At 39.6% G+C, this 27156-nt stretch overlaps 1 protein-coding gene across 8 annotated transcripts in view; it reads right to left on the reverse strand.

Moving 5' to 3' along the window:
- ca10a (carbonic anhydrase Xa) overlaps nucleotides 1-15694 on the reverse strand; it is a 361550-nt gene extending 345856 nt beyond the window's left edge. For 2 of the 8 annotated variants that reach the window (XR_005896960.2, XR_005896959.2), the window contains exon 1: nucleotides 15120-15692. Coding sequence is in view for 6 of the 8 variants with exons in the window: in XM_055504323.1 (XP_055360298.1) it covers nucleotides 15120-15180 (61 nt within the window). In the remaining 2 variants the exon portion in view is untranslated. Of the gene's footprint in view, nucleotides 1-15119 lie in introns of all 8 variants that reach the window. The other 6 variants (XM_041068359.2, XM_029133907.3, XM_041068360.2 and 3 more) reach the window with 4 other exon arrangements.
- Between the last annotated feature and the right edge of the window lie 11462 nt (nucleotides 15695-27156).

Below are 27156 nucleotides of genomic sequence, written 5' to 3' on the forward strand. Positions count from 1 at the left end.
TTTATAACACAGATTGATGAATAAATAAAGATTCTTATTTTATGTTATTATACTTATATTGTCATATTGGATTGGCTGGAGGAGGGACTGTGTCTTTCGGCTGGCCTGGGAACAGTGTAAAGACTTCAGCAGCTTTAGCAATTGACAACAAACACTAGTGAGCAAAGACGCATAATAATCTATAATATTTAAAAATAAACTACTCTACATTTAATGATACAATAACATGACATCGCTTTTTGTGCTTAATGTGTAAACACAGATAGAAATGAACAGTCGGACCTTACATCTTCGCGCCACCTGGTGGTTAAAACAAGACTAGCACCCTGATTTTTTTCAGCTTGCTGCAGGATTAAAAATCCTTAGTCAGGGATGCACCCATTGCGCAGTGGCAACGCGACCGTACTGCAGTAAAAAAGGTGGTTGCTTTTACGTGCTACGACTGTATTCTCGCCACATCAAGGAGTGACTTTCATTCACTGTAAGATTTTGACACTATGACCTTTTTACCCTCAGCTAACAGCATGGATTTTAATTAAAATAATGTTAGGCCATGTTTGTTATGCCAATAAAATGTAGTTGTTTGCTTATAGATCCTAAGTGGCCATTTTTCCACATATTCCACAGAATTGGTGCATCCCTAGTTTGTATTGTTTAGATCTTGTAAATGTAACAAGCAAAAAATGAGGGTAACCTTTGTCAATGTTAAAGACTTTATTTCTCTTTTGTAAAGTTTCCTGAAAATGTAGCTGAAAAGAAAGATCCTAAGAGAAAACAAAAAAGTCAATGGTCATCAAGAGAGGTTTTTGCTATAATGAGGCATTTTAAAATGCACACTGCAAAGGGAAAACTTGCTACAAAGATTGAGTGTCAACAGTGCAAAACTGCGGAGCATCATGTACTGCAGAATCGTTCACTCCAGCATATTAGACACTTCGTAAGAAATTGGCGGTTAGGCTTGAAAAAACAAAGCCAATGTTAAATATTTAGGTCTATTGCTGAATTCGATTCAGATACATTACTTTTTAATTTTTTAACTTTTTAATTTTTAATACTGGAAAGCCAAGTACATGCATGCTAATCTATGTTCATAATGACTAAGTGTTGTTGTATTCTGTTTTATTATACAGCTATGTAAAGTTTTGTGTTCTGCCCATTGCATTACCAAAGCCTTAGAATTTTGTTCATCTTTTAATGGCATGCTTTAAAGGGGTCATATCATGCGAAATCCAATTTTTTAGACATTTTGGAGACTATGGACTCTATGGGTCACATATACACACACTGAGCATGGTAGAAATGCATTTCCTCCCTTTTTCACATTTTGAAAACGTAAATTTTCTCATCCACTGGAGAGAGACCTCATCCTACTCTGAGACCGTTCCCCAGTTGTCGTCACATTGGTAGGAAGTTCTCCCTGCAAATCCAGAACCACCACCCCTACAATGATCCCGAAACAAAACTGGACTACCAAGTCCTCCCATAGAAATAGTTCGGTTCTTGGGTGTTTTAACCAACACCAAAGTCTCTTCACTTTACCAAAGGATCAACAAGTGAGGACTTTGTGGGTCACTTTTATTTTGAAAAGAAACACTGAAGAAACACTGCCTCAGCATTTATACGTATGTGCATTTCAAACGAGGGTGCGTACAATGCTGGATTTGTTTCACGGCTCCTGTTGGAAAAAAAGGATCTATTCCTACAGTCTGTCATTCACTCACTGACGTAAGTACATGCTTAATACTTATAATGTTTTTAAATGTTAGTTTGTCTGTTTAAAATGTAGTAACCTATGTGTGAGGCAAGTTAGTAGCTAGCTATACTAACGGCTACTGCCAGTCGACCGAGCTCTTTCAAATGTGCTTATGTGGGCTCCTGCAGCCACACACCTGTGTGGAGAAAAGCTAATGGTTATCGGCCTACAGGCAGGGAACGGTGGTTCTAGCTTTTGGCCTTTTCTGTAATCGCATACACCTGGGGGGAACAGCAGATAGCTCTCAGCCTTCCAGAGGCTACAGGCAGGGAGCGTCTCCAGGCAGGGAGCGGTGGGTCTACCTCGCTGTAGTAAGTACATGCTTGATACTTAATGTGTTGGTTGGTCTGTTTAAAATGTAGTAACCCACATGTGAGACAAGCTAATGGCTATCGGCATCGAGCGGCTACAGGCAGGGAGCGGTGGATCTAGCTCGCTGTAGTAAGTTTGTGCCTGATACTTGTGATGTCTTAATATGTTAGTTGGTCTTTTTAAAATGTAGTAACCCACATATGAGACAAGCTAATCGCTAGCATTGCTAACGACTACAGCAAGTCAACCGAGCCTTTGTCCCTTTCAAATGTGCTACTCTGAGTTGGCACAATCACACACCTGTGTGGGGAACAGCTAATAGCTATGGGCCTTCGATCGGCGACAGGCAGGGAGCGGTGGATCAATCTTGTGTCCTGTTAACGTTCTGCTGCTTCTACTTGTGTGTTGCGATAGCCGTTAGAATGCCGTTAGGCCTCTGCACTTCAGAGCTACAGCTGGTCGATCGCTACAATAAGAAACTGCAGATGAACGCGGTTATGTTTGTTATTACCCAGTCCTGTGCCACAGCCTAAATCAATTTGTGATTTAAGGTTATGTCATTGTTCTATCAAATTCTAACATGATTAGTTGGAATGATTACTGTGTTGTGTTGCAAGCTTAGTTGCTAATTAGTCTCTTAATCTCTACAATAACTGCTGCTTGTTTGGTCAGTTACCTATAGCTTGTGTACCATAGCCATTATATTTGTAGGACCAATACAATTTACAGTAAATTTAACATCGTCTTTTCTTTACTGTAGGGGGACACATGCCAGTTACATACAAGCAAGGAGGCTGTCAGAGAGAAATCACTGCAGACTGTTGGTACACAAGACATTTGCTGCCTAGCTCAGGAGTAAATGTAAGTTTGTATGTACTAACAGTAAGATAGGCAATAGAAGATTTTAATTGGTATATACTGTTTAGATTTTATATTTGAATTGTAACAACTGTTTATCTGTTGTTTTAGCACAGACAGGCCTGTCCTCTTGTTTGGTTTAATTTTTTGTCTGGTATTGTGTATTCTTACATTAGAGAAGGTTTTGACCTACATGATAATGAACATTTCACTAATCTACAATTCTGATTGCAGTACCTTTTGTTTTGATGAGGTGATGGTGAGGACAGCCACAGCTTCCATCTGGTAGAGGACTGCCTGCTCAGTCTTCCAAATAGTGATGAAAATAAGGATCACCACATCTCCCTGGTCATCTATTTACAACTATACCTGTCCTGCTGCAGGAACAAATCTCCAACATAACCAAGTGTACCCCCTACCCAGGACATGGACTGTTTACCCTACTTCCATGCATTTCGTCAGCAAGGCCCTGCAAAAGCTTCTGTCCTCAAACCCCAAACTTCTTAATTAACTCAGTAACCTATACATTGCACATTGGAGTGTGAGGGTAACAGTTTGTTCTAGCTTTGGAGTAGTGGTGCATTTTTTTGGTTGACAATAAAGTTGGCTTTAACTATTACGTATTTCACTGAACTCTGTTTCTGAAGGGAAAACACTTTTATTCAGGAAATCATAGTATTGAAATTACATGTTTTTCTTTTTCTAATATGCTAAGCTATAAAGTTGAACCGGCCATAAATAAAAAGCATATAAATGATTGATAAATGATATTAATGTGTATTGCACTCAAAAAAACACATTTACTCAAATGGTAAAGTTATTCCACAGGTGGTCTACATCCATCATACAATGAGTGTTTTATCCATCAGGAAACTCTGCCTTCATCTACAACCCAAGCATGAAGAGATGGCAACTCAGATTCTTCAACCCAGGAATCCCCAGCTCACTAGCCTCTGTAGACTAGATACCTGTAACAACTTCAGATACAGAGACATATTACTGTCAGATTTATCAAGAATGATCAAAAAACATAATTAAAATAGTAAAAATACATCAGGTCAATATATAATTTGAACCAATGCTTTTTGTTCCCAGGTAGGTCATGCAGTGATTGCTCTAAATATTAATGCACATTTTTTAAATAAAATTATGTCAGAGCAGCAGCACAAGACAAAAACAGTGAAATGTGTAAATGTAAAATGTATTTATATTATTTCAGCTATGCTCTCAAACTTATTTATTTGTATAATGTAAGCTAAAGTAGTGTTTTCTATTAGCGAGAATTCTCCAGGTAAGTCGTGTTGTGAATATTCAAGCTGCATAGGCCATTTAGCATACGCATTAGCAACCGATAGTCGCTTTGCAAATTACATAAATCAATTAAATTGAAGTAAATGCGACATTACCAATGAAAAACATCTTGCATCAGCCGAAATGTGGCGACTTCAACAGCCTCCTCTTCAGCTTCAGGGTCAGATTCGGGATCGTAGACGTATGGTTCTACTACGCTACGAACCAGCTGGCTAATGTCGTGCAGTCCTGTAGTAGGTCTTCTTCTGTGGAGGATTGCGGTGGATTGCATTGCATTGCAAAAAAAAAGGTATGAGCTTCCGCACAGAGGTGTGGTGAGCAGCTTCGCTTGCGACACGCCCAGAAAATACAGCGTTTGCTGATAGGGAGTGAAAACCACATATTGACAGGGGCAGTGTGGACGATCTAAAGGGTTTTATGGAATGAAAATTTACAGAGACCTTACTGAGACATTGAAGTCCAATATTCTTTAGAGTGAAAAGCTGTATGATCATGGAGCTTTAAGACCAAAGTCTCAATGAATTTTGTTTGTCTTTTAATAACAATGTTCTCAAAGAATGTTTTTTGTTTTTTAATGGCAAAGTTAAATACCCATGAAATGAAAGTCCCAATGAATTTTGTCTTTTAAAGACAAGGTTAAACACCCATGTGATCTAAGTCTCAATGAATTTTGTTTGTCTTTTAATGGCAAAGTTAAAATCCCAATTAGCCAATGTCCCAATGAATTGTTTGTCTTTTAATGGCAAGGTTGAATACCCATGAGACCAAAGTCTCAATAAATTTTGTTTGTCTTTTAATGGCAAAATTGTGGCTTGTTGTATACAAAAAGTTATGCCTGTTTAAAAAAACTACTGTACAAACATTAAATATACCTCCTCTTTTGCTGATTCTGTTATGTACTAATTGTAATTATTCATTTACTGTTTAGAAAAGGTAATGACCAACTAATTAGATCCATAAGTATACTGTATGGTATGGAAGTTTGTTTGCACATTCATAATTAATTTTAGAAAAGGTCAGATGGCAGGTCTGGATGCATTTCATTTAGTTATATAAAGATGAAAAAAGTGTGTGTGCGTGTGTGTGTGTGCGTGCATACACTCTATACACCTAGACCAGAATGCACCCTTCCTTTAAAAAACAGAAAATGATTAAGGAGGCTTGATTATGTTCTGGGACTGCTTTGTTGCTTGTGGTACAGGCTCTTGGGTCATTTCTTGGGTCTTTGGTACAGAAAATCTCAGCCATTCTGATGAAAAATTTGATGCATGGTCAGACAGCTTGGTCACAGTCACAGTACATGGGTCCCCCTTTCAGCTTTGTTTTACTGCTAAATGTTTCAGAAACTTTTAGCAATTCTTCAGGAATACATTCAGCAATTTCAGAACATGCCATCATCTTCCTCCTACATTGAGCTTTTTCATCTGGAGAAGCCCGGCAGCACTGTGAGGATCATGTTCTTTGATTTCTCCAGTGCCTTCAACACCATCCAGCCAGTCCTTCACAAAACACAAACTGGAGAAGGATGGTGTGGACCTCCCTCTGACGGAGTGGACCTACAATGTGGGTATTGGCCGCCTTCCCCTTCACCCTCTATACCTCAGACTTTAGACACAACATGGACAGCTGTGTTCTGAAGAAGTTCTCTAATGACCCTGCGATCGTCGGACTGATCACCGGTGATGATGATGATGATGATGATGATGCAGAGTAACGAAACCACCTCCTGATCAATGCAAGAAAAATGAAGAAGATGGTGGTGGTCGTTAACGGCAGTCTGCTGTCATCCCACCAATGCACATCAAGGGGATGGACATTGAGAAAGTGGACTCTTACAAGTACCTGGGTGTGCATCTGAACAATAAACTGGACTGTACTCAAACTCACATGCAGTGTACAGGAAGGGTCAGAGCTGGCTCTACCTGCTGAGGAGACTGCGGTCTTTTGGAGTGAGGAGGCCACTCCTGAAGACCTTCTATGACTCTGTGGTGGCATCAGCCATCCTGTACGGTGTGGTCTGCTGGGGCAGCAGCATCACAGTGAGGGACAGGAAGAGACTGGAGAGGATCATCAAGAAGTCCAGCTCTGTCCTGGGCTGCACTCTGGATACGGTGCAGGAGGTGAGTGAGAGAAGGGTCCTGGCCAAACTGACTGGACCATACTGGACCAGGACTCTCACCCACTGGAGATATTTTTATTTTTTTGCAATTTGGGGGGTATAAATGATAAATAAAATGGAGACAATTGCATTAAGATTTAAAAAGTTATATTTTTAGATATATACTGTAAATTTATACAGAGCCCTTTCTCGGAGGTGAGGGCCACGTTTAAACACTGCCCAGAACTAGTTATTCGTTTTAGTGACCTGTTTATAGCAACACTCAGTGAGCCGCCAAGTGTATTTCCTTGGTCAAATCAGTCACTGTAATTTAAGTCTGCAATGGATGGTGACAGTGTTTACAGTAAGGGTGAGGTGCTGTGCCGTAAAAAATAACGCCTCATAAAGACGTAGCTTGGTCTATCTAAGACTACAGAGGCTTATTTTGGTTAGCTTGTTAATACTATCCGCTACAAGTTTTCCAGTGGACGTAATCTAAGATCGCAAGACTGGCTGACCACATACACCCCTCACACACACTCTTCTCGCTCCTGCATTTTAAAAAAAGTTTATGTTTAAAGGATATTGGCCCTAATAACTTTTTGGCAACAAGAAAACATTTTATTGGTTTAACGGATACAGATATTAAAAGTGGTTAAATTACTTGGTGATTTATGCTCCAGAGCAGGACACTTCACTAACTGGTTTGACACTTTCACACAGTATAAACTGACCTCCTCATTCATGCAGTTTAAGGCAGACACAATATGTGGACTAAATATATGCAGGAACAAAGGTTCTAATAGTGACTCCTTTTAAATCTGCTTAGTCCTGGTGTCCATACATGTCATAGAGTTAAACAATTTCATTCGATGACTGCTCTAAAGTGAATTACGATGATAATTGCCGTTGCTTATGTTAAATCTACCACCAATGGAAAACTTGTATGATAAGTTATGGCAGTTTAAAAGCAAAATTAGTGGTTGGCCATGCATGCTCAAATATTAGGTTGTGGCCCATAGTCATGGAAGTATGTGAAGACAATATACAGTCGCCAGTGTCAGCCTCTACTGTGATTTGTTTCCATTTTTCTTGCGTTATCACCTCACTTTCAACGCATGAGAGCATGTGTTATGTCCTTTTGGCCTGTAGGTGGCGACCAGCTCCCACTCTTAGTCATGTTCTGACATGCCATAAAGAGAGATTTAATACAATTTATTTATTTATATTGAATAATATCCTCTAAAATTAGTAATTAGTCTGCGAAACTTTGTGAACGACCACAAGAACAGCGTTTTAAAAAAGTAAAAGGTTTAGGTGCAGCTGATCATGCTGCCCGTTGCAGCCCAATCTCCCATGGAGCTTTGTCTTTGTCCCCACCTTCTTACCGAGTGGTAACAATACGTTAACACGTCTCTGTGCCAATATGAAGTAGAAGGAAGGGATCTAAGTGTGCCTTTGCGACTGTGAACCAACATCAGATGCTGTGTTTACGGCGCAGAGCGACTTCCAAATCCACTGTGTTGCCTGTGTGTTTTCGTGGAGATATTGTGATTAATGTCATTCTGGTATATTCAAAGTATATTGTTGCACGTCACACAGAATAAAAAGGCAGATAATGCGATGTCTGTAACTGTTTAGTTATAATCACATTTTGGAGAATGGTAGAAGGATAAAATACTGATTAAATCAGAGACTTTTGAGTATAAACACAGATTTATTTTGGTGTTAAACTGCTTATTAAGAGACAACTGGGGCGTGTCGTTACAGACAGCACCGCTGCATTGAGGGCTTAAATTTTCTTGTGGGTAAATCAGTCATGGATAGTTAATCAATCTGAATGTGTGTCAGGTTTTGGCAGAGATCGGACCCACATGCACAGCACGAGACGTCAGACAGGTGGTAGAATTTTAAGGGTTTAATACAGTTCTCTTTACCACAGCCGGTCCAGGTCATAAACAAATGGTTCTCAGATTTCAGTACAGAGGGAGCAGGCTGAATCAGGTCCAAGGGCAGGCAAGGGTTCGACAACAGGATTGGCAAGATTACAGTACCAGGTAAGGAGCAGGCTATCTCGAGGTCAGGCGGTCAGGTCGGTATTACAAGATCTTTCCAGGCGACAGTACCATGCAGGAGCAGACAGGAATCGGGAGTCAGGAACACGAAGCAGGATCAAGAAACAAACGGGCAGGACGATGAAACGCTGGAAAAGTGATGACTGGCATACAACGATCTGGCAACGGGCTATGGGAACTGGTGGTGGTTAAGTATGCAGGTGAGTGATTACTGATACTAGGCAGGTGTGAGTAATGAGAACAGGAAGTAAGACTGGAGCTAATGAGGTGTGACTGGAAACCGCAACTGCTACACAATAAAACAGGATGTAACTTCAAGAACATTACAATGTGACAGTATTTTTTTTGTTCTGTCCAGCAGTTCAACAAGCAGCATGTATTAGGCTGAATGCCGTATTGTGATGGACAGCTTTGCTTTTACAAGAGGAGCATATAAGAAATATATATGCTCTTCTTGATTAATGGTTTATTTACAGTAATGTTTTATTCTAAATATGTGTTATGTCGCTGTGTTGGTTTGACAGGTTGAGTTTTTGCTTTGGGGTGTGTGTGCGGGAGGGGGGTGGATGTGCAACCAGCTGCTGAAACCAAGAAAATCAGTTAAAATCAGAAAATCAGTCAGCTCACCCCCAGTCCACCACCCACTCACGAGCGGAGCGGGGCCTACCCCATTGGCCTGACCATATCCCCTGTCACCACATTGGGCCCGCAACACAATGCCGGCAATTGGGCGGGGCCGGCAGAAAAGAGAAAACCCAGGCAGCGGATCCACATACCCCAGCAGAAAACGGGACCCCCAACAGACCAACCACACCACACGCATACGTACTCACAGAGACACCCACACCCACACATACATCAGCAAACACTACCACAAACTCTCTTACAAAGAACTAGTCATTCATATGTGAACCCATGCACTCTCTGATACATTCTCACACCCCCACCATTCGCTTATTCTCATTCATAGGGAGGGTAGGTAAGGTAGGTAGGAGCCAAGTTCCAGACTAACTCTACTACCCATCCCACCGCCCCCACAACCCCAAGCCAGCAAGAGATAGACGAGACCCGGGGACCGCAGTACTACTGCCCAGGCACCACACACAGCGCAGACAGAACCATCCTCACCCCTCTGTCACACTAACCCATGCTCTCGCTCAAGTATGCTCATGCTAACCCCTTGTAGTGTAGAGGCACCCCCGCCACTATGCCAGACACGGCGCAGCACCCGAGCTCCATGCATCTCTAGCTGGAAATGGAGCCTGCGCGGCTCTGCTGTCATGTGACAAGTGAACAAACGAATGTCCATATGAGCAGGTCCCAAAAGAACTGGTACTTGGTGCTCGCACAGAGCATGAGCTGTGAATGATGAACAAGAAAGATGAACTAAACCGCGCAGCCCGAGCTGCCTTTTACTTGACGGCTGGTAAAGTGAAAGTAAAACTTATATTGACAATTAGTGAGACTTTTAAAGCAAAAAGTAACAATATCTTAAAATACTATAATAAAAATATATATATATATATATATATATACTAAAATATTTACCTGGTGCATTGGTGCATTTGTCTTGTCCAAAACGTGACATTATTATTATTATTATTATTATTATTATTATTATTATTATTGGCAGAGTATACAGGACCATATCAGCATGCTGATATAATGTTCAAAAGTATTGTTTTACTGTACAAACACACTTTACATTATACTGTATACACAATAAAACTCCACACATCTACAAGAATCAAAGACCACTAATTCATTATGATTCCATGTATAAATAATGTATGTTGACTGTCAGGTGACAAATAAATAAATGTCCGAAATCAGACATCGTTCATTTCCTTGTTTATCAGTCCACACAGCCCCGTAGCTGAGCCACAGCTGTCACGTGACAAAAGAACGCACGTTCCGTAAGGATCCGTATGTACGAATCAGGAAAGCACTGGAGCGCTTGCTGCTCGCTCCAGAGCCTGTGCAGCTCGGTGGTCACGTGACAGGTGAACGAACGAACGGTCCATATAAACGAGTTCCAAAAGAACTGTATTACTTGGTGCTCGCCACAGAGCCTGAGCTGTGAATGATGAACGATGAACGAGACAGATGAACTAAACCGTGCAGCCCGAGCTGCCTTTACATGACGGCTGGTAGGGAACAAGTGAAAGCAAAAAGTAACAATAAGTCCCCTAAAATATTTAACTGGTGCATTAGTGCATTTATATTGGCCAAAACGTGACATTATTATTATTATTATCATTATTATTATTATTATTATTATTTGTTCACATTGTTCATTTCCTTGTGTATCAGTCTACACAGCACCGTAGCTGAGCCACAGCTGTGACATGACAAAAGAACAAACAAACGCTCCATAAGAATCCTTGGAACAAATCAGGAACGAACTGGAGCACTTGCTACTCGCTACAGAGCCTGCACGGCTCGGCTGTCATGTGGCAAAAGAACTAATCCTTGAGGAATAACGCTTAGTTGAGTCAGTCCTGAACTAATCATTTCTGTTTCCTGACCTGCTGACTGAGCTTAAGCAGCTGCTGCCATGTGGCGAGAGAAGGTACTGTATGAACCTGAATGAATTGTTCACTAAGAGGACTCATTCCTCCCAAGTCATATAAAAGATTAGTTCATATTGAACCAATCGTTTACAAACGACACATCACTAGTATATTGCCTTTTTGTTTTGTATGATGTCTGGATTGTTCCAGAGAGGTGTGTTTTGGCAAAGAGTAAGCGAAGATCCAATAATTTTTGAGAAAATCCTACCAGGCTGTCAGAGATGCTCTTATGCTAATGCTCTGGGAGCAACTATGGTGTTTGATTTTGGAGCTGAAAATGGTAGCTCTGCAGTTTTAATATTTCCGCAAAATGTTAGTTCAATGTCTATCCATGAGGAGTGTGTTGGCATGGGTTTTATCCATTTGTGGACATGGTTCAGTCTGTTGGCAAGAAAATAGTTATGGAAGTTAGGTAGTTCCAGGCAGCAGTTTTTAAACTAGCCTAGTTTAAAAACTAGCCTAGCTCTGATAGCCCAGACGACAATTCAATGCCCAAGTATTTAAGTTAAGTGGTAGCACTATATATTTTGCCTGAGAATTCATCTATAAGGGTTAACAGTTGTCACTTTTATACCTCTGGTTGATTAATGACTGCTAACTGCTGCTATAAGACTATTTTACAGTTTGGCAATTGCCCACACCTGCTGCTTAATACGTTAAGATAAATTCCATCAAATTAAGCAAACATTTACACACTTCCTTCATTTTGATCATTTCTTCAATTCAAGATACTATTTCAGCTTCTTCTGCAAATATTCAACTCTGTTCTCTAATTCTCTTCAGCTATGTTTAAAATGTTTCAGCTGCTTTCTGCAATTCTTCAGTAATATTTCAGCATGGAAGCACTCAATGCATTTTCTTATGAAAATGCTTTTTCTAGTTAGACAATATTAATTAGACTTGATGTGAGTGTGTGTAGATGTGTAAGTATTCTTATTTTTAATATCTCTATCTTTTTGTCTGTACCTCCAACTGTGATAAAGTGTGCAAAATAATTTCCCTCTGGGATTATTAAAGTTTTTTGAATCTTGAATCCTGAATATCCCAATGGTGCTCATGGGCACCAGGTTGCCCTCAAGGATCAGTCACCCACAGACTGCATAGCCCACTCACCAGTGTTTTTGTTATTCTTTTTCAAATCACTTGCATTGGTGTAAATATAATACTTCATTTAAAAGAACAATAATAGCAATAAATCAAGAATAAATTGGAACGATTAGACAAAGTGGAGAGAAGGTGGAATTGTCTATACAGTAGAGCACATTCTATATGTGGCAGTTCCACGCTGATGCACTGTATTTAATATTATATCAGCGCATGAGTAGTTACTTTTTATATAGCAAACAACCAAAAATTAGGTGTTCAGCACTTTACACTATTAGAACTAAATTGTATGTAATATTTTACTTTGAAGGCTATGTTTCTGTTTACTACATTTTTAAATAATGATAATTTTGTGAAAAATCATTAACATGATTAGTATTTTCACATTAGATGAATATCATTAGTTATTAATAATAACATATAATTAAAGTTATATTGATTTAACTTCCATCCATCCATTTTCTTCCGCTTATTCCCATGCGGCGTCGCTGGAGCCTATCCCAGCTGTCTTTGGGCAAGAGGCGGGGTACACCCTGGACAGGTCGCCAGGCCATCGCAGGGCAACACACAGCCAGACAACCATTCACACCTACGGGCAATTCAGAGTGACCAATCAATGTAATGCATGTTTTTGGACCATGGGAGGGAGCCGGAGAACCTGGAGAGAACATGAAAATGCCACACAGAAAGCCACCCGGGGAATCAAAGTTGTGAGGCGCCAGTGCTACCCACTGCACCACCGTGCCACCCTTGATGTAATTTCTGATTACAAAAGTGTGTATCAATGTGGTAGCCCTCCACATTAATCAGTGCCCAAAAAGTAGCTGCAGGTTCACAAAGGTTGGTTACTCCTGCTCAAAATATTTCAATATTCTTTCCAAAAGAAAAACGTTTTTGCAAATCATTATTATTGATTATATTATTATTATTATTGATTATTATAGAATTGAGACTTCAGATGAGACTGACCCAACATTAAGACCAGTGACAAATCCATTAGGCTGAAGGCTTTTACAACTGGGGCAAAAGAAACTTTGCTAGACCTAAAAACAAGTTCCATTAGAGATCAGATTCCTGCCTTGACTCCAGTAGTTTAACTTATGTAAATATTTTTGATTGTGCTGTACACGTAACAGTACCACAAACCTAGTATTGTCAGCCTAAAAGAAAGTTACCACTATACTGCAGTGCTACAAGAAATTAAATAAAAATCCAATCCAATCAGCTTTCAAATTATTATTCCAGTTTTTGCTTTTCAAATAATCACCTAAGGGTGAATCCCCTGTTCATTGTCATTGGAGCAGTACAAAGCTTTACACTCTCTCGATTACATCATAGATTGAAGATTAAAGTGGCACTTAAGAGACTTAAATGGACACAATAATCCAGGCTCAGCTGTGCAACCATAGTGTGATGTGGTTTACACATATAAAATATGTCACCACCATGAACGTACTGGTTATTTTATACTTAAAAGAATCATCAGTGGATTATTTTTAATCTAATAAAGCTTAATCTATGCAACAAGTACAGATGACATATGGGCTTGAAAGTTTTAGGAACACACTAGTATTTTATAACACTGAGTATGCAAACAGACAGTCCACATATCCACATATTGCAACTCCTGAACTCCACCAAAAATCATAAAGAAAAAGCTCTTGTTGGGTTTAGAATGAAAGATAGATTTGTAATTTTAAGTAACTTTAAGTATACAATGTATAGAACGCATTGTATTATAACTATAAGTTAGTTATCACTAGTTGAGGGGTGGCCAACCCTAGGCCTCGAGAGCCACTGTCCTGCTTGTTTTCCAACCTTTTTCTGCTGATTTCCTTGATCAGGTGGGTCAGTTAGCTGCTGTTTGACTGAACAAACCTGGTTAAGGTAATTAGTATTAGCTGGGGCAGAGAGAGTTGTAAAACCAGCAGGACTGTGGCTCCCGAGGACCAGGGTTGGCCACCCTTGACATGAGCTGGATGACAGACATTTACTTTATGTGGTTGCGGGTCAAGCGTAACATTTTATTCAAAATGAGTTAAATTAGAATTTTTTTTTAAACATGTTCTTTCTGTCATGGACTTTTTATAAAAAGATGTGAAGCTGTACAAGGTCTTAAGATCAGTCCAACAAACAAACATCTCTACAGCTTTACAACTTTTATAGCTGTGTATAGTATGGTGAGGGAGGTGAAGTATAAAGGTCAATGGAAGAGTCTGCGTAGCATGTAGAGAGTATAGTTATAATGAACTTTTAAGCATATTTACAAAGTAATGAGTTGGAGGAATCATTTGCTTCATTTACTACCTCCCTGCACTGTAATAATAATTTCATTATACTGTAGATGAAAGGCACTAAAATAAATTTATTCAGAATCACACTTGGCCAGTTTAACTTTGAACATCTGGATCAATCCATTTATATGCCCCAAATGAACAAAACCCATATAAGAAGACAAAAACATTTTTTCCGCAATCTTCCTAATAAAAACATGTCTATTTTACAGTTACATACATAACGCAAGCGCGTCGAATGCGGACTGACGAGAAATCACCATAAATTCAAATAGGTGCCATGTTTCTCCCTGAGCATCTGCGCATCGGTTCACAACACCGCAGAGTGCCATGCGCTCAACGGTGCGCACAACTGCTTTATTTGATATTAACTGTGACTGAATTGTTATCGAACCAAGAGACACTTCAGAATGACACAGACGGAAGCTGACGATGTTCATATGCAGCGAACAGATACATAAAATAACACATCATGTCCAAGTCCACTTGCTGTTGAAAGACCCACCATGCGTGCGACAGAAACACGTATGCATGTACCTACGCATGCGCACGCACACACCAGTTCATTGAAGTACATTTTGCAGTTTTCTCTCCACCTGTCACAATATGTCACCTTGTTCCCCCTCACACGCAGACGCGCGCGCGCACACGCGCACACACGCGCGCGCGAGCACACACACACAAAGCCTCTTGTTTTACAATTTATTTGATGCAATCGCCGAAATGACGCCCAAAACTCACCTGATATGCACACAATAAAACTGGCTTGAAGAATGGTCAGTAGTTCCCAAATGATATCCATCCTCTGTTTTCATTCCACGCACATCACGCACAGGTTAATATAGTAACCTAGGAATCAGTAACACATGTCGTGTTCTTTTCGGTTGTATCCCGCTTTACACCTACTACTTGATATTTTCCACACCAGACACATAGCAGGGTGATAACGGTCTGTGGAAAAAACAGCGTTAACCGTTCCTAGCAATGAGTCCAACAATTCCAGAGACGATAAAGAACAGATGAACTCCAGGCAAAAACAACCGAGCAGCTACACTGGTCCTCTCTCAGTTCACTATTATTCCAGTGCGCCTTACAACGAATACGTCCATTCATCTGGCGCAGTTTATCATCCTGTTGTTACCACGGAAAGTCAAACATGCTCGATCCAGTGGAAAAAAGAGAACGGAGACTACGTAGAGAAATGAGGCGGAACATCCGTGGGATCGGAATGACACCTAGAGACGCCTCAGGAACTCAGTAAAACTCGGCAGGTGGCGAGTCTCTCCGAGACTTCTGGCTGTCACTGCAAGGGACCAGCATTTAGTGTGGCGGATTTTAAAGGAAGCTTCCGGCCTTAAGCTACACAATAAAACATATATTTTTCATAAGTGAAGGACCCGTTATTTTGAAAACGTTTGTCAGCGTATGAACACAAGATGCAAAATATGGTTAGAAATCTTTTACAAATTGGAAAGTAAAGACAGGTTTCATCCACACGTTCTTTTTTTTTTTGGGGGGGGGGGGGGGGGTCATCCACTCATTTAGTATTTAGTTCAATATTTATTTGATGGTGTCAAATAGGCTACTGGCTTTCTTTCTTCAACTGTTGTAGTTTACAGCATTTTTATAAGATCACATAATGTCATAAAACACTGCCCTGTCTGTGCATGTTTCTGATTTTACTGTTTCTCTAACCATGTCTAGGAGGCACTATTTTCTATTTGTCGGTTTATTTGGGGTTTTAATTTGTAGCTCGTAAAGACCTGTGCGGTTTCCGGTGATGTAGGGGATGACCGTTTCGTGCTTTGAATGGACAGTTTCTGGTTGAAGTGGAGGGCTGTTACAAAAATCATCTTTCACGAAAGCAGTAACTGTATGTTTGCGGGTAGAACTATATAATACATCAGCAATATTGCTTGTATCCTCAGGCTCTGATCCGGCTTGCTACTCCAACCTTGCAGCGACGCTACTCAGTTCCGCTGCTGCTTTATACATCGTCGTGATTCAGAAACGAAAGCGGAGTGACGCGCGCGGCGACGGGTATCCGCACACAGGCGGGGCAGGACGGTGAGGGGGAGGCACGACGAATGGAATTGGTTTATTTGTTGTTTGTGATAAATGCAACATCGTCAATATCCTAGAAATGTTAAATTGAAATAAAATAAATGAAATAAAATGTTTTTCTGGGATAACTGATATGACATGTGATATTATTCACTTAACCATTAAATTAAATGTAATTTGACTATAAACTATTGTAGCTACATTTTCAGTAAAATGATTGTTTGATTTGATTGTTTGCACTTTAACAACTGATACAACTGATTTCATGTTACATACCATAAAAAACACAGAAATGTGCGACAGAAACACGTATGCATGTACCTACGCATGCGCACGCACACACCCGTTCATTGAAGTACATTTTGCATTGAAGTACATTAATCTATATATTATATAGGTCTGCACTGTTGTCCAACTAGAGACTTTTTTATACTACTAATACACTTTTTATATAAGCTGTGATCTAATCATCTAACCAAGGTATCTGATCATTTGGATGGTCTGTACATTTTATTCTGAATAAAAGCTAATGCTTTGACACTGATACTAAGATTTTCACTAATAAACACAAAACTGATGTTAGTCACATTATATTCTGACATACGCAGCTCAATATTGATCCATGCCCTTCATTAACAGGGTTTAGTTTTAGATATTGTGATGTCCAGACAGCTGCTGTGAGGTATTAATATGAATATGGATGTTGCTGTTAAGACTGTTGTGAGTTTTAGTAGCCAAGATGATAGGAAAGCTGTTAGATTTACTCAAATGTCATCTTTTGTATATAGGTTTTCTATTTTCTGGTACAAGCTTCTGAAAACCATTATCAAGATTTGCTGTGTCTGAAAGACTTAATGCTATGATTTTCTTCCATTTATCCCTATCCACTTGCAGCCTCCACGATGGTCCAAGTAACAAAGGCTAGGCATGAGATAGACAATGATGGCCAATCAATATCATACCCTGCCTGTGTTTTTAAGTGCCACTTTTCCACATCAGAGGCGTACATCTCCACAGACACACACATCCCTTTAGACCCAAGTGCTTTTAGCCATCAAGTTGCATCCTGTGTCTTTTTTTCCCTACTATGTGAGCCTGCACACTGTAAAGCTGTTTTTGAAGGTGTGTCCTTTCAAAGGTTCTTTTTCCAGGAAGCACAAATGTTTTTTTCTGCTTCATCTCCCTGTATGATTGTTTGAGTGTAGGAAGCAAACTTTAGGTCAATCTTTTAAATTTGCTCACCTTCATTTCTCTTGTAATGCTGAGTCTTTGATATTGTGGTAACATCAGAACAATAATTGTCAAATTGTGTATGATATTTTGCAAAATGAAAAGAACAAAAATTGCGTAATAGGTGGCTGACAGCTCAGAATGTTGTTGATCAAATTCTGTTTGAATATTTCGCATGGAGTCTAGTTATGTTTGTTGTGTCTACCCCAAATGCTAAACTAAAATCATCCTTTAAGGGTTTGTGCTGTGTTCTGTTAACGTAAACGCAAGTGTCATTGGACAGAGATAATACAGAGAAAAGTTCACACAGAGGCAGTAATATAGTTCAAAGAAATGTTGCTGAATTTATTCTAATTGGTGGGTCAAAATCATTTAAAGGCAGAGATACAGAGTCACATCTCTTACAGAAATTCACACCCACCTCAGAGCTGGGAGAGAGGGTTTTAACCTTCTGTCCTACATCTGCCAGATGGCTGTCACCTCTCCCAACCTTGAAGCAGATATATCAGGTAGAGCCTGATATCATTACTTGTTTTTTATTCCAATGGACAAAATGAGGCCAACTATTCCTGTAATGCTTCTGCATAGTGTAACATTCTACTCATTAAAATTCTCCGTACCCTGATACCCTATATTACACTACATTTTGATATGCCTAGAACAAATAGATAAGCTTGACTACAGATTTCCTCCCAGTAATTCTAATTCTAGTTCCTGCCACAGTGGCTTGGTAGCTCAGTTGGTAGAGCATTGGCTAAGATTAAAAGGTCCCAGGTTCAAACCCACTAGAGCATCAAGTGTGTCCTTAAGTAAGACACTTCGCACTAGCTTGCATGGCAGCCCACTACTGCTCAGGGGTATCACACATCCATCTTGTGTAATGATATTTTAAAGTATAAAAATGATCTAAAATTTTTCAATAAAAGATGCATGTCCTTTAATACAAAATGTAAAAGATGCATGTCCTTAAATTTCTCTACCATCAACAGAGACCGAAAAGTGTTAAATGCACTGGAGAAAACGAAGAACATGATTCTCACTAGAGCCCCAGGCTTGTCCAGGTGGTTATAGGTGAGATGGAGCAGATGAATGATGGTGTCATCTACTGTACTCCTAGCTGAGGTTGATATGCAAACTGGAGGGGGGCTTCTGAGGGTTTCACCAGAGAACGGAGGGTAGTTAAGCATGGAAAAATGTACGGAAGTACCACTATTTACTATGATATCTAGATAAAGCATTTCCATAGGAAAATGCACCATGAATGCTGCCATGCTGACTGTATTTCTGGAGAATACATTCAGCATGGCAAGAAAGTAGATGAAACACTTATGACAGCTGAAAATAGCTGAAGCATGTAAAGCACAGATGAATGTATTTGAAGAGAATGAGTTGTTTAAACAGAACTGAATGTTTCTAGAAGAAGCTGAAGCAGTTGAATTTTAAATTGAGGAAAGTTAAAAAAGAGTGTGTAGTTAATTGCTAAAGTGTAAAATAGTGTGAATGACTAGTTACAGATTACCCTTATATGATATAGCTGAAAGTTGCTGATATATTAACTATATAACTAAATTTATTTGAAGGAAATCAATGTAGTTATATTAAGCACTGAATGCATGAACATGCCTCATTATACTGTAAAATATTCTAATTAACTATTTGTAATTAATCAGTTAAAACATCTGATGAGTAGAATGTGTAGCTGATCAGATCGAAGAAAAGTTGCAAAGCTGAATGTGCACAAATAAAACAAAAGCAGTTTCATTTCAATAAAAATTATAAAATATTTCACACATGACCACAGTCCTGTAAATCCTTCCTCTGAATATTGTTGAAAAACTTGTTCTAGCTAGGATTTGAACCAGGAATTCCTGCATCAGGGTGATGCTCTTTTTGCCACTCAGCCACACTAGCTGCTTAAAATAGTCTTTAAAAAAGTCTCTAAATTAACTAATCATAATTAAGCAGTCAAAAGCAGAAAAAGTAATACTCAGGCTAACGATTTGGATTTGTGCTTTTATTTTGAAAGGATATGTAGGAAGCATGTCCAGGTTATTGTGAAACAGTAAAATAGTCTTAAGTAGTCATAATAAACCAGTTGAAAGCAAAAAAAATGCTATCGTTAGCTAAGGATTTGGATCTGGAGTCCAAGAGCTAAGGGAATATTTGAAAATTGTAGAAACATTTCAAACAGCTGACAGTAACTGCATAGGAAATAGTTGAATTTTAAATTTAAAAAGGTTGGAGCGTTGGACGTAACATGCACAGGTAATTGCTAAACATTAAAATAGTCTTATTAACTAATCATAATTAACCAGTCAAAAGCAGAAAAGGTGCTATTTAGGCTGAAGATTTGTATTGGTATTTTTATTTTTAAAGAATTTTGAAGATGTGTGTCTTAAATTGCTAGATTGTGAAAAGGCTCATTAAGTATTCATAAATAGTATAATAATAATAACAGGTAATTGCTAAACAGTAAAATAGTCTTATTAACTAATCATAATTAATCAGTCAAAAGCGGAAAATGTGCTATGTAGGTGAAAAACTTGGATTAGTGCTTTCATTTTTAAAGGATTTGGAGGCAGCATGTGCAGGTAATTACGAAATAGTAAAATACTCTTAAGTACTCATAATGAACTTGTTATAGGAATAAATATTGCTTTTTTTAGTTAAAGATCTGAATTGGTGTTTTTATCTTAAAAGAATATGGCGGAAGCAGTTGCATGTATGTTAAATAGTTAAATAGTCTTATTAACTAGTTATAATAAACCAGTTGAAAGTAGAATTATTGCTATTTTTAGCTAAATATCTAGATTGGTGCTTTTATTTTGAAAGGATTTGGAGGATGTGTGTGTCCTTAATACTTAAACTTTGAAAAAGTTTCATTAACTAGTCAAACTTACACATTCAAAAGCAAAAAAAGCTATTAAAGCTACAGATATAAATTGGTGCTTTTATTGTGAAAGGATTTAGAGGAGGTGTGTGTGCCTAATACCTAAACTTAAAATAGACTCATTAACTAAACCCAATTGCCTATTACAAAGGAAAAGGTGCTGTTCAGGCTAAATATATAGATTGGTGCTTTTATTTTTAAAGGATTTGGATGACGTGTATGTGCTTAACAAGCAAAGGTTAAGTTCGCAATAGTTTAAAAGTAGACCTGATACAAAGTGTCAGGTCTCCGGAGGTGACGGACCCACATGCATGGCACAGACAACCGTAGGTGATGGTAGAAAAGGGTTTATTGGACAAAGTCAAGGTCGGGTTCAGGCGAGGTCATACGCAGTGTGTTACAAAGTGCTGGAATAAAGTACAGAGGGCAGTCTCAGGTCCGTGGACAGGCAGGGTTCGATAACATACCGGCTCGGATTGCGGTACAGTACAGGATGAGACAGTCTTGTGGTCAAAAACAGGCAGAGTCGTTACCAGACAGGATCGGTTGACAAGGCAGACAAGGAGTAGGCAGGAATCGGTAACTGTGGTCAGAACAAGGTCAGGATCATGAAGCAGGACAAGAACAGGAATGCTGGAAAGTGGTGAAATGCACGCAACAATCTGGCAACTGGCTGGTGTGTGAGGTGGAGACAAGTACGCTTTGAGGCATATACAGACTAAGGTATAGCTCTGAGGGCATACAGTAAGCAGGCACATCATTAGAAAGAAGACAAGACACGACAACAACAACAAAAGTTGAAAAGTTTTTTTCCATTCATTTCAATAGGACAAAAGTTGAAAAAAGCTAAATAATTTGAAGTATGACATATGAATGTAAAAGATAATAGCATACTTCTCCATGGAAAGCTGCACAATTTGATATTTGAATGGTTTCTTTAGCTGAAAGTATGTGGGGGTATTTAAATGCAGAAAGACGTAAGGAAAACCCCACAATAATAACTAGAAAAAGCATTTCCATAAGAAAATGCACAAAGAGCATTCCATGCTGAATGTATTGCTGAATGTAATTTAACTTTTTAAACAGCTGCAATTGAATGCATAGATGAATATATCTAAATATCTGTTTTGCATATATTTATGTAATTCATGTAATAAACATGTAATTCCACGTTTTTTGTTGCCTTAATCAGGATTTAAACCTAATTTTTCAGGGCTGACCCTGAAGGCTCTGGTTCAAATTCTTAACTACAAAGCAATAGTAACCACTGACAGCTTTGCTCTACGCATGCTATACATGCTATTCGAATAAAAAAAATCCTTAATGTTGTTCAAAGATCCATTTTATAGCTGTATGTAAAAATACTACAATCGTCTGCTGAATAATACAGGCAGCCAGCCCTTTTCTTCATTTGTTATTTTCTTGAAGGCCAAAATATAAAAATGAGATAACAACAATGATTGTTCAGTAATTGACTCCAATCATTAAGTCTCGTTCAGTGAAGTGAACGAATCATTTCGAGTCAGTCGTTCATTTCGTTCATTTACAGCAGGTGGCGCTGTGGGCGTTGTAATAATGGTCGCGATTCTCAAACACTATATACTGACCATTAGCAATTCAAAACATATGAAAACCTAGCAAATACGCATCACATTAAGGTGACTTATGTCCTGCATCTTCCCTGCCATTGTTGTTTAACAGCACGAGAGTCGCTTGGTAGTGGTAGGAACGAACTGGAGTGCTTGCTGCTTGCTACAGAGCTTGTGCGGCTCGGCGGTCACGTGACAAGTGAATGAACGAACGACCCATGGGAACGAGTCCCAAAAGAACTGTAGTACTTGGTGCTCGCAACTGAGCCTGAGCTGTGAACGATGAACTATGAACGAGAACGATGAACTAAACCGCGCAGCCCGAGCTGCCTTTTACATGACGGCTGGTAAAGTGAAAGGGAAACTTATTTTGACAATTAGTGAGACGTTTAAAGCACAAAGTAACAATAAGTTCCCTAAAAGATTTACCTGGTGCATAGGTGCATTTATCTTGGCCAAAACGTGACATTATTATTATTATTATTATTATTATTATTATTATTATTATTATTATTATTATTATTATTATTATTATTATTATTATTATTATTATATTTTATGATTGTGGCAGTATACAGGACCACAAAATTAACATGTTGATATAATGTTCGCAAGTATTTATTTACAAACACATTTTACATATATAATAAATGTCAGAAATCAGACATCGCTCATTTCCTTGTTTATCAGTCCACACAGCACCGTAGCTGAGCCACAGCTGGAACGTGACAAAAGAACGAACAAATGATCCATAAGAATCCGTAGGAACGAATCAGGAACGAACTAGAGCGCTTGCTGCTCTACCGAGCCTGCTTAAGCAAGTGCTGCTATGTGGCGAGAGAAGGTACTGCACGTACTGAACGAGTCGTTCACTGAGAGGACTCGTTCCTCCCGACACATATGAAAGACTAGTTCATATTGAACGAATCATTCACGAACGACACATCACTACTCTACATGGGCCCATATAACATGGTCTTAGTACAGCGTCATAGGGGCAAGTGTGGGGGCTGATTGCCACCTATAGACAAAAAAGACGTAACACACGCTCCAACGCAGTAAAAAAATGAAAAATGAAATTGAAAGCTGATTGCGGTAAAGGCTGATACTTTTAAGTGCTACGACTGTAGACAATAATGTAGATCAGATTATGAATACTTTAACTACGACTACTCAAATTTGAAATCCAAAATCTGTCCATATCTATACTGCTGTTAAATGTACATACCTTTGCTCCTGAGGTGAGCAACAGCAAGCGGTGTGCCCACAGCCCACAGTGGTGTCTCAAACTAGGACACCACTGCGGGCTACAGTTGAGTAGCTGGGATGCGCAAGCCTGTATAAAAAAACAATGTCACATTTACAGCTAGCTGGCTAGATAAGCAACACTTACACAACACACGAGAAGACAGCAACATCAAACATGTTAAAATTTAATAGAACTTCCATAACCCAAATTCACAGGTCTACGACATACACACGACAGGCTCGGTAGTAATTAGAAACACGGCTGACTCTCACAACTTACTGTTGCAGCCAAACCCAAGTTGTACTGAACATAATGTGGAGGACTAGCGCTAGTGGAAACGCTGCACTAACAACGCGCTAACAGAGCCCTTCTTTTACCTCAAGCCCAATAAATATACCCTCGTATTCACTAACAAGCATTTAGGCATCAGTGCCGGCACCGGACCATTTACAATAAAATTAATCCATAAAGTTTATTTTCTTGCACCGCTGGTAAAATGAAAAGGCTGCGATACTGGTTGGTACAACCAACAGCAGAGCACTCTCTGAACCCTAATGGCGCCATGTCAGTTTGTCTCACAGTGGGTGACTGAAATGTTGTAGATAATTTCGCTGTCCAGGTTTGTCTGGGTGGGGCCGGAGCTGGTTTTGTGAGTGGTCTAAAGACTGTAGACGTAGACAGTCTACTGTCTATCTGAACATTTCTTATTAACTTTTGAATTTACAATAATTGACCTTGCAGCTGCGGGAAAGCAATCTTACCTTAGTTTATCTGATGTTGCTGTTGCGAGATTCAAGCAGATGATTCCATCATCTTTTGACTCTTGTAGCTACACTAGAGGAGAACAGTCAATTTAATGCTTATTAAAAGGTTGACTGTCTTGTAGATGATGCTGCAGCTTCTCTACGTACAATTTTAGACACAGTGGCTCCTCTGAAGAAGTTCGTGAATCAGAGGAGGTTAGCTTACTTTGAGCTTTTCCTCTATAACTCATATGGAGTTAACTTAATATCCATGCTGTTCACTTGTCTTTTAGACCCAATCCCAACCAGATTAGTCAAAAAAGTTCTACCTTTAATCAGCTTGTCCATATTCAAATCAAATCAACCAATCTTTACATAGAGGCTATGTACCACAGGCTTTTAAGGTGGCTGTGGTCAAACCTTTTTTGGAAAAACCTTCTCTGGACCCTGGAGAACTAGCCAACGATAGGCCCATTTCGTATTTACCCTTTATTTTTAAGATTCTTGAAAATATTGTGGCTTAACAATTATCTGACCACCTGAGTGGGAATAACCTATACAAAGATTTTCAGTCAGGATTTAGAAAACATCATAGCACAGAAAGAGCTCTGGTTGGAGTCATTAATGGTTTTCTCTTATCTTCAGACAATTGTCTAGTTTCTGTCTTTGTTCTGTATCTTAGTGATGCATTTGATACAACTGATCATAACATTCCATTAAAGAGATAAGAACATAGCATTGAAATTAGATCCCATTTGTTGTACAGATTGCAGTTTGTTCATGTTAACGACAAATCCTCCATATGCACAAAAATTAGCTTTGGAGTACCGCAGGGTACTGATTAATGCATTTGTTACCTCTAGGCTGGACTCCTTACTCGTAGGATGTCCTAACAGCTTCTTAAAAAGTCTACAGCTTATTCAAAATGCTGCAGCCTGAGTTCTGGCGGGACTTAGAAAGAGAGCTCACATTTCTCCTACATTAGCTTCTCTGCACTGCATTCTCTTTCTCACCTACAAAGCACTTAATGATAGAGGTCCTTCTTCTCTGTTTCCTGCTATGTCTTCTATCCAATAACCTCCCATCATTGCTCCATGTTGAACTACCTTACTACTACTAACCTTTTATATTTCTCTCCAGTAGTTGTGCTTCTCCCCTTGGCCAGGGAAAACAGGGCCCTGCAAACCATATTGTCTTTGGTATATAGTGTTTGACCACAGTGTCGCCTGCTGTAAATGAACGAAATGAACGACTGAATTGAAATGACTTGTTCACTTTACTGTTCGAGAGTTGAACATCCAGTCAGTTAAAAGAATCGAACTCCCCATCTCTACTATTCATCAATATTTTTTTTACAATGACGCCTCTCTTTTGGGAGAATTTGCTACCTCCTGGGGTTTATTAGCAGTCTCATCTCATCACTAAGTGGTTGTCTACTGTCTATTTCTTGTGTGAAGTGAAGTGAAGATCAAGTTTTTTTTAAGACATGAATCTGTGTGGGATTGCATACTGTAGATTAACTGTGAGTAGTACTTCTAGTTTGATATCATGTGATCACAGATCACAGATGCTTTCCAACAGTTGTTCAGGTAACCAGGCATAGATGGCAGAGGAACATGACACCAATAATCAATTAATAGTGGAAATAGTTTTGTCTATGTTTTGTTATGAATTTGGTAGTTTACAAGCGCCATCTGTTTACAGTCTGAGAGTATATCTATGTGCCTGGATAAGACATCACTGCTTCACCTGGTGGATCAATGCACTATTGCTACACATTTCTAGTAACATTTCTACACAGGAGAGGCTTAGGGGGCGTTATCAAGGCAGCTATTCATTGACTACTGTATGTCACAGCGGCGGATCATGAGCCTTGCATGGGGATTAGTGAGACCACACTGAACCATCTCACACCTCCTGGCCAGTCAATAGGCTTACCTATTCCCCCCAAAACCCTCCCATCACCAGCCTCCTTATCAACACCGAAGGTTTGTGACTGAGATGTCTTTCGCCTCCTTCAGAGGCAGTACACCAGAAAGGCTCCAGGACCTGACGGTGTTTCCCCACCCTGTCTGAAAGTTTGTGCTGACCAGCTAGCACCAATCTTCACTCAGATCTTCAATCATTCTCTGCAGCTGTCTACAGTGCCCAACTGCTTCAGACAGTCCACCACTGTGCTCCTCCCTAAGAAGTCCACCATCACCAGCCTGAATAACTACAGACCTGTTGACCTGACATCTGTGACATCACAGACCCTCTGCATGTCCTACAGGAAAAACAGGTCAGTTGATGATGCAGTAAACCTGGGACAGCACTACATCCTGCACCACCTGTATCCCCCTGGCACATATGTCAGGATCCTGTCTGTGGACTTTAGCTCAGCCTTCAATACCCTCACCCCTGGAATACTCCAGCATAAACTGACCCAGCTCACCGTCCCCAATCCCACGTGCCAGTGGATCAGGAGCTTCCTGACCGACAGGAGGCAGCAGGTGAGGCTCGGCAGCATCACATCTGGCACCCGCACCATCAGCACAGGCGCACCACAGGGATGTGTCCTCTCCGCACTGCTTTTCTCCTTCTATACTCATGACTGCACCTCAGGGAATCCGTCTGTGAAACTCCTGAAGTATGCAGACGACATGACCGTCATTGGGCTGATCCAGGATGGTAATAAGTGTGCTTACAAACAGGAGGTGGAGCAGCCGGTTCACCTCCTGTCTCAAAGTAGAAAAAGTGCAACCAGGGGCAAATACACACATAAATACATTTGTATATACACATCTATGCATATATATTGTTATACATAATCATATACAGTAATACTTAATAGCTGTGACATACAGTAGCACAACTATCCTCATCAAGCATTATTAATAATAAATGACAGCTGTACTTACAGCTAACTTTAGGAAGCCTGTTTATCGGTTCTAGTGTCTCCCACTAAAAGGTTAATAAAGCTGTAACATAACATTATTCACCAAAAAGGGTGAGAAAAACGTTGAAGCATGAC

Source organism: Betta splendens, chromosome 19, assembly GCF_900634795.4.
Source record: "Betta splendens chromosome 19, fBetSpl5.4, whole genome shotgun sequence".
NCBI classification, from domain to species: domain Eukaryota; kingdom Metazoa; phylum Chordata; class Actinopteri; order Anabantiformes; family Osphronemidae; genus Betta; species Betta splendens.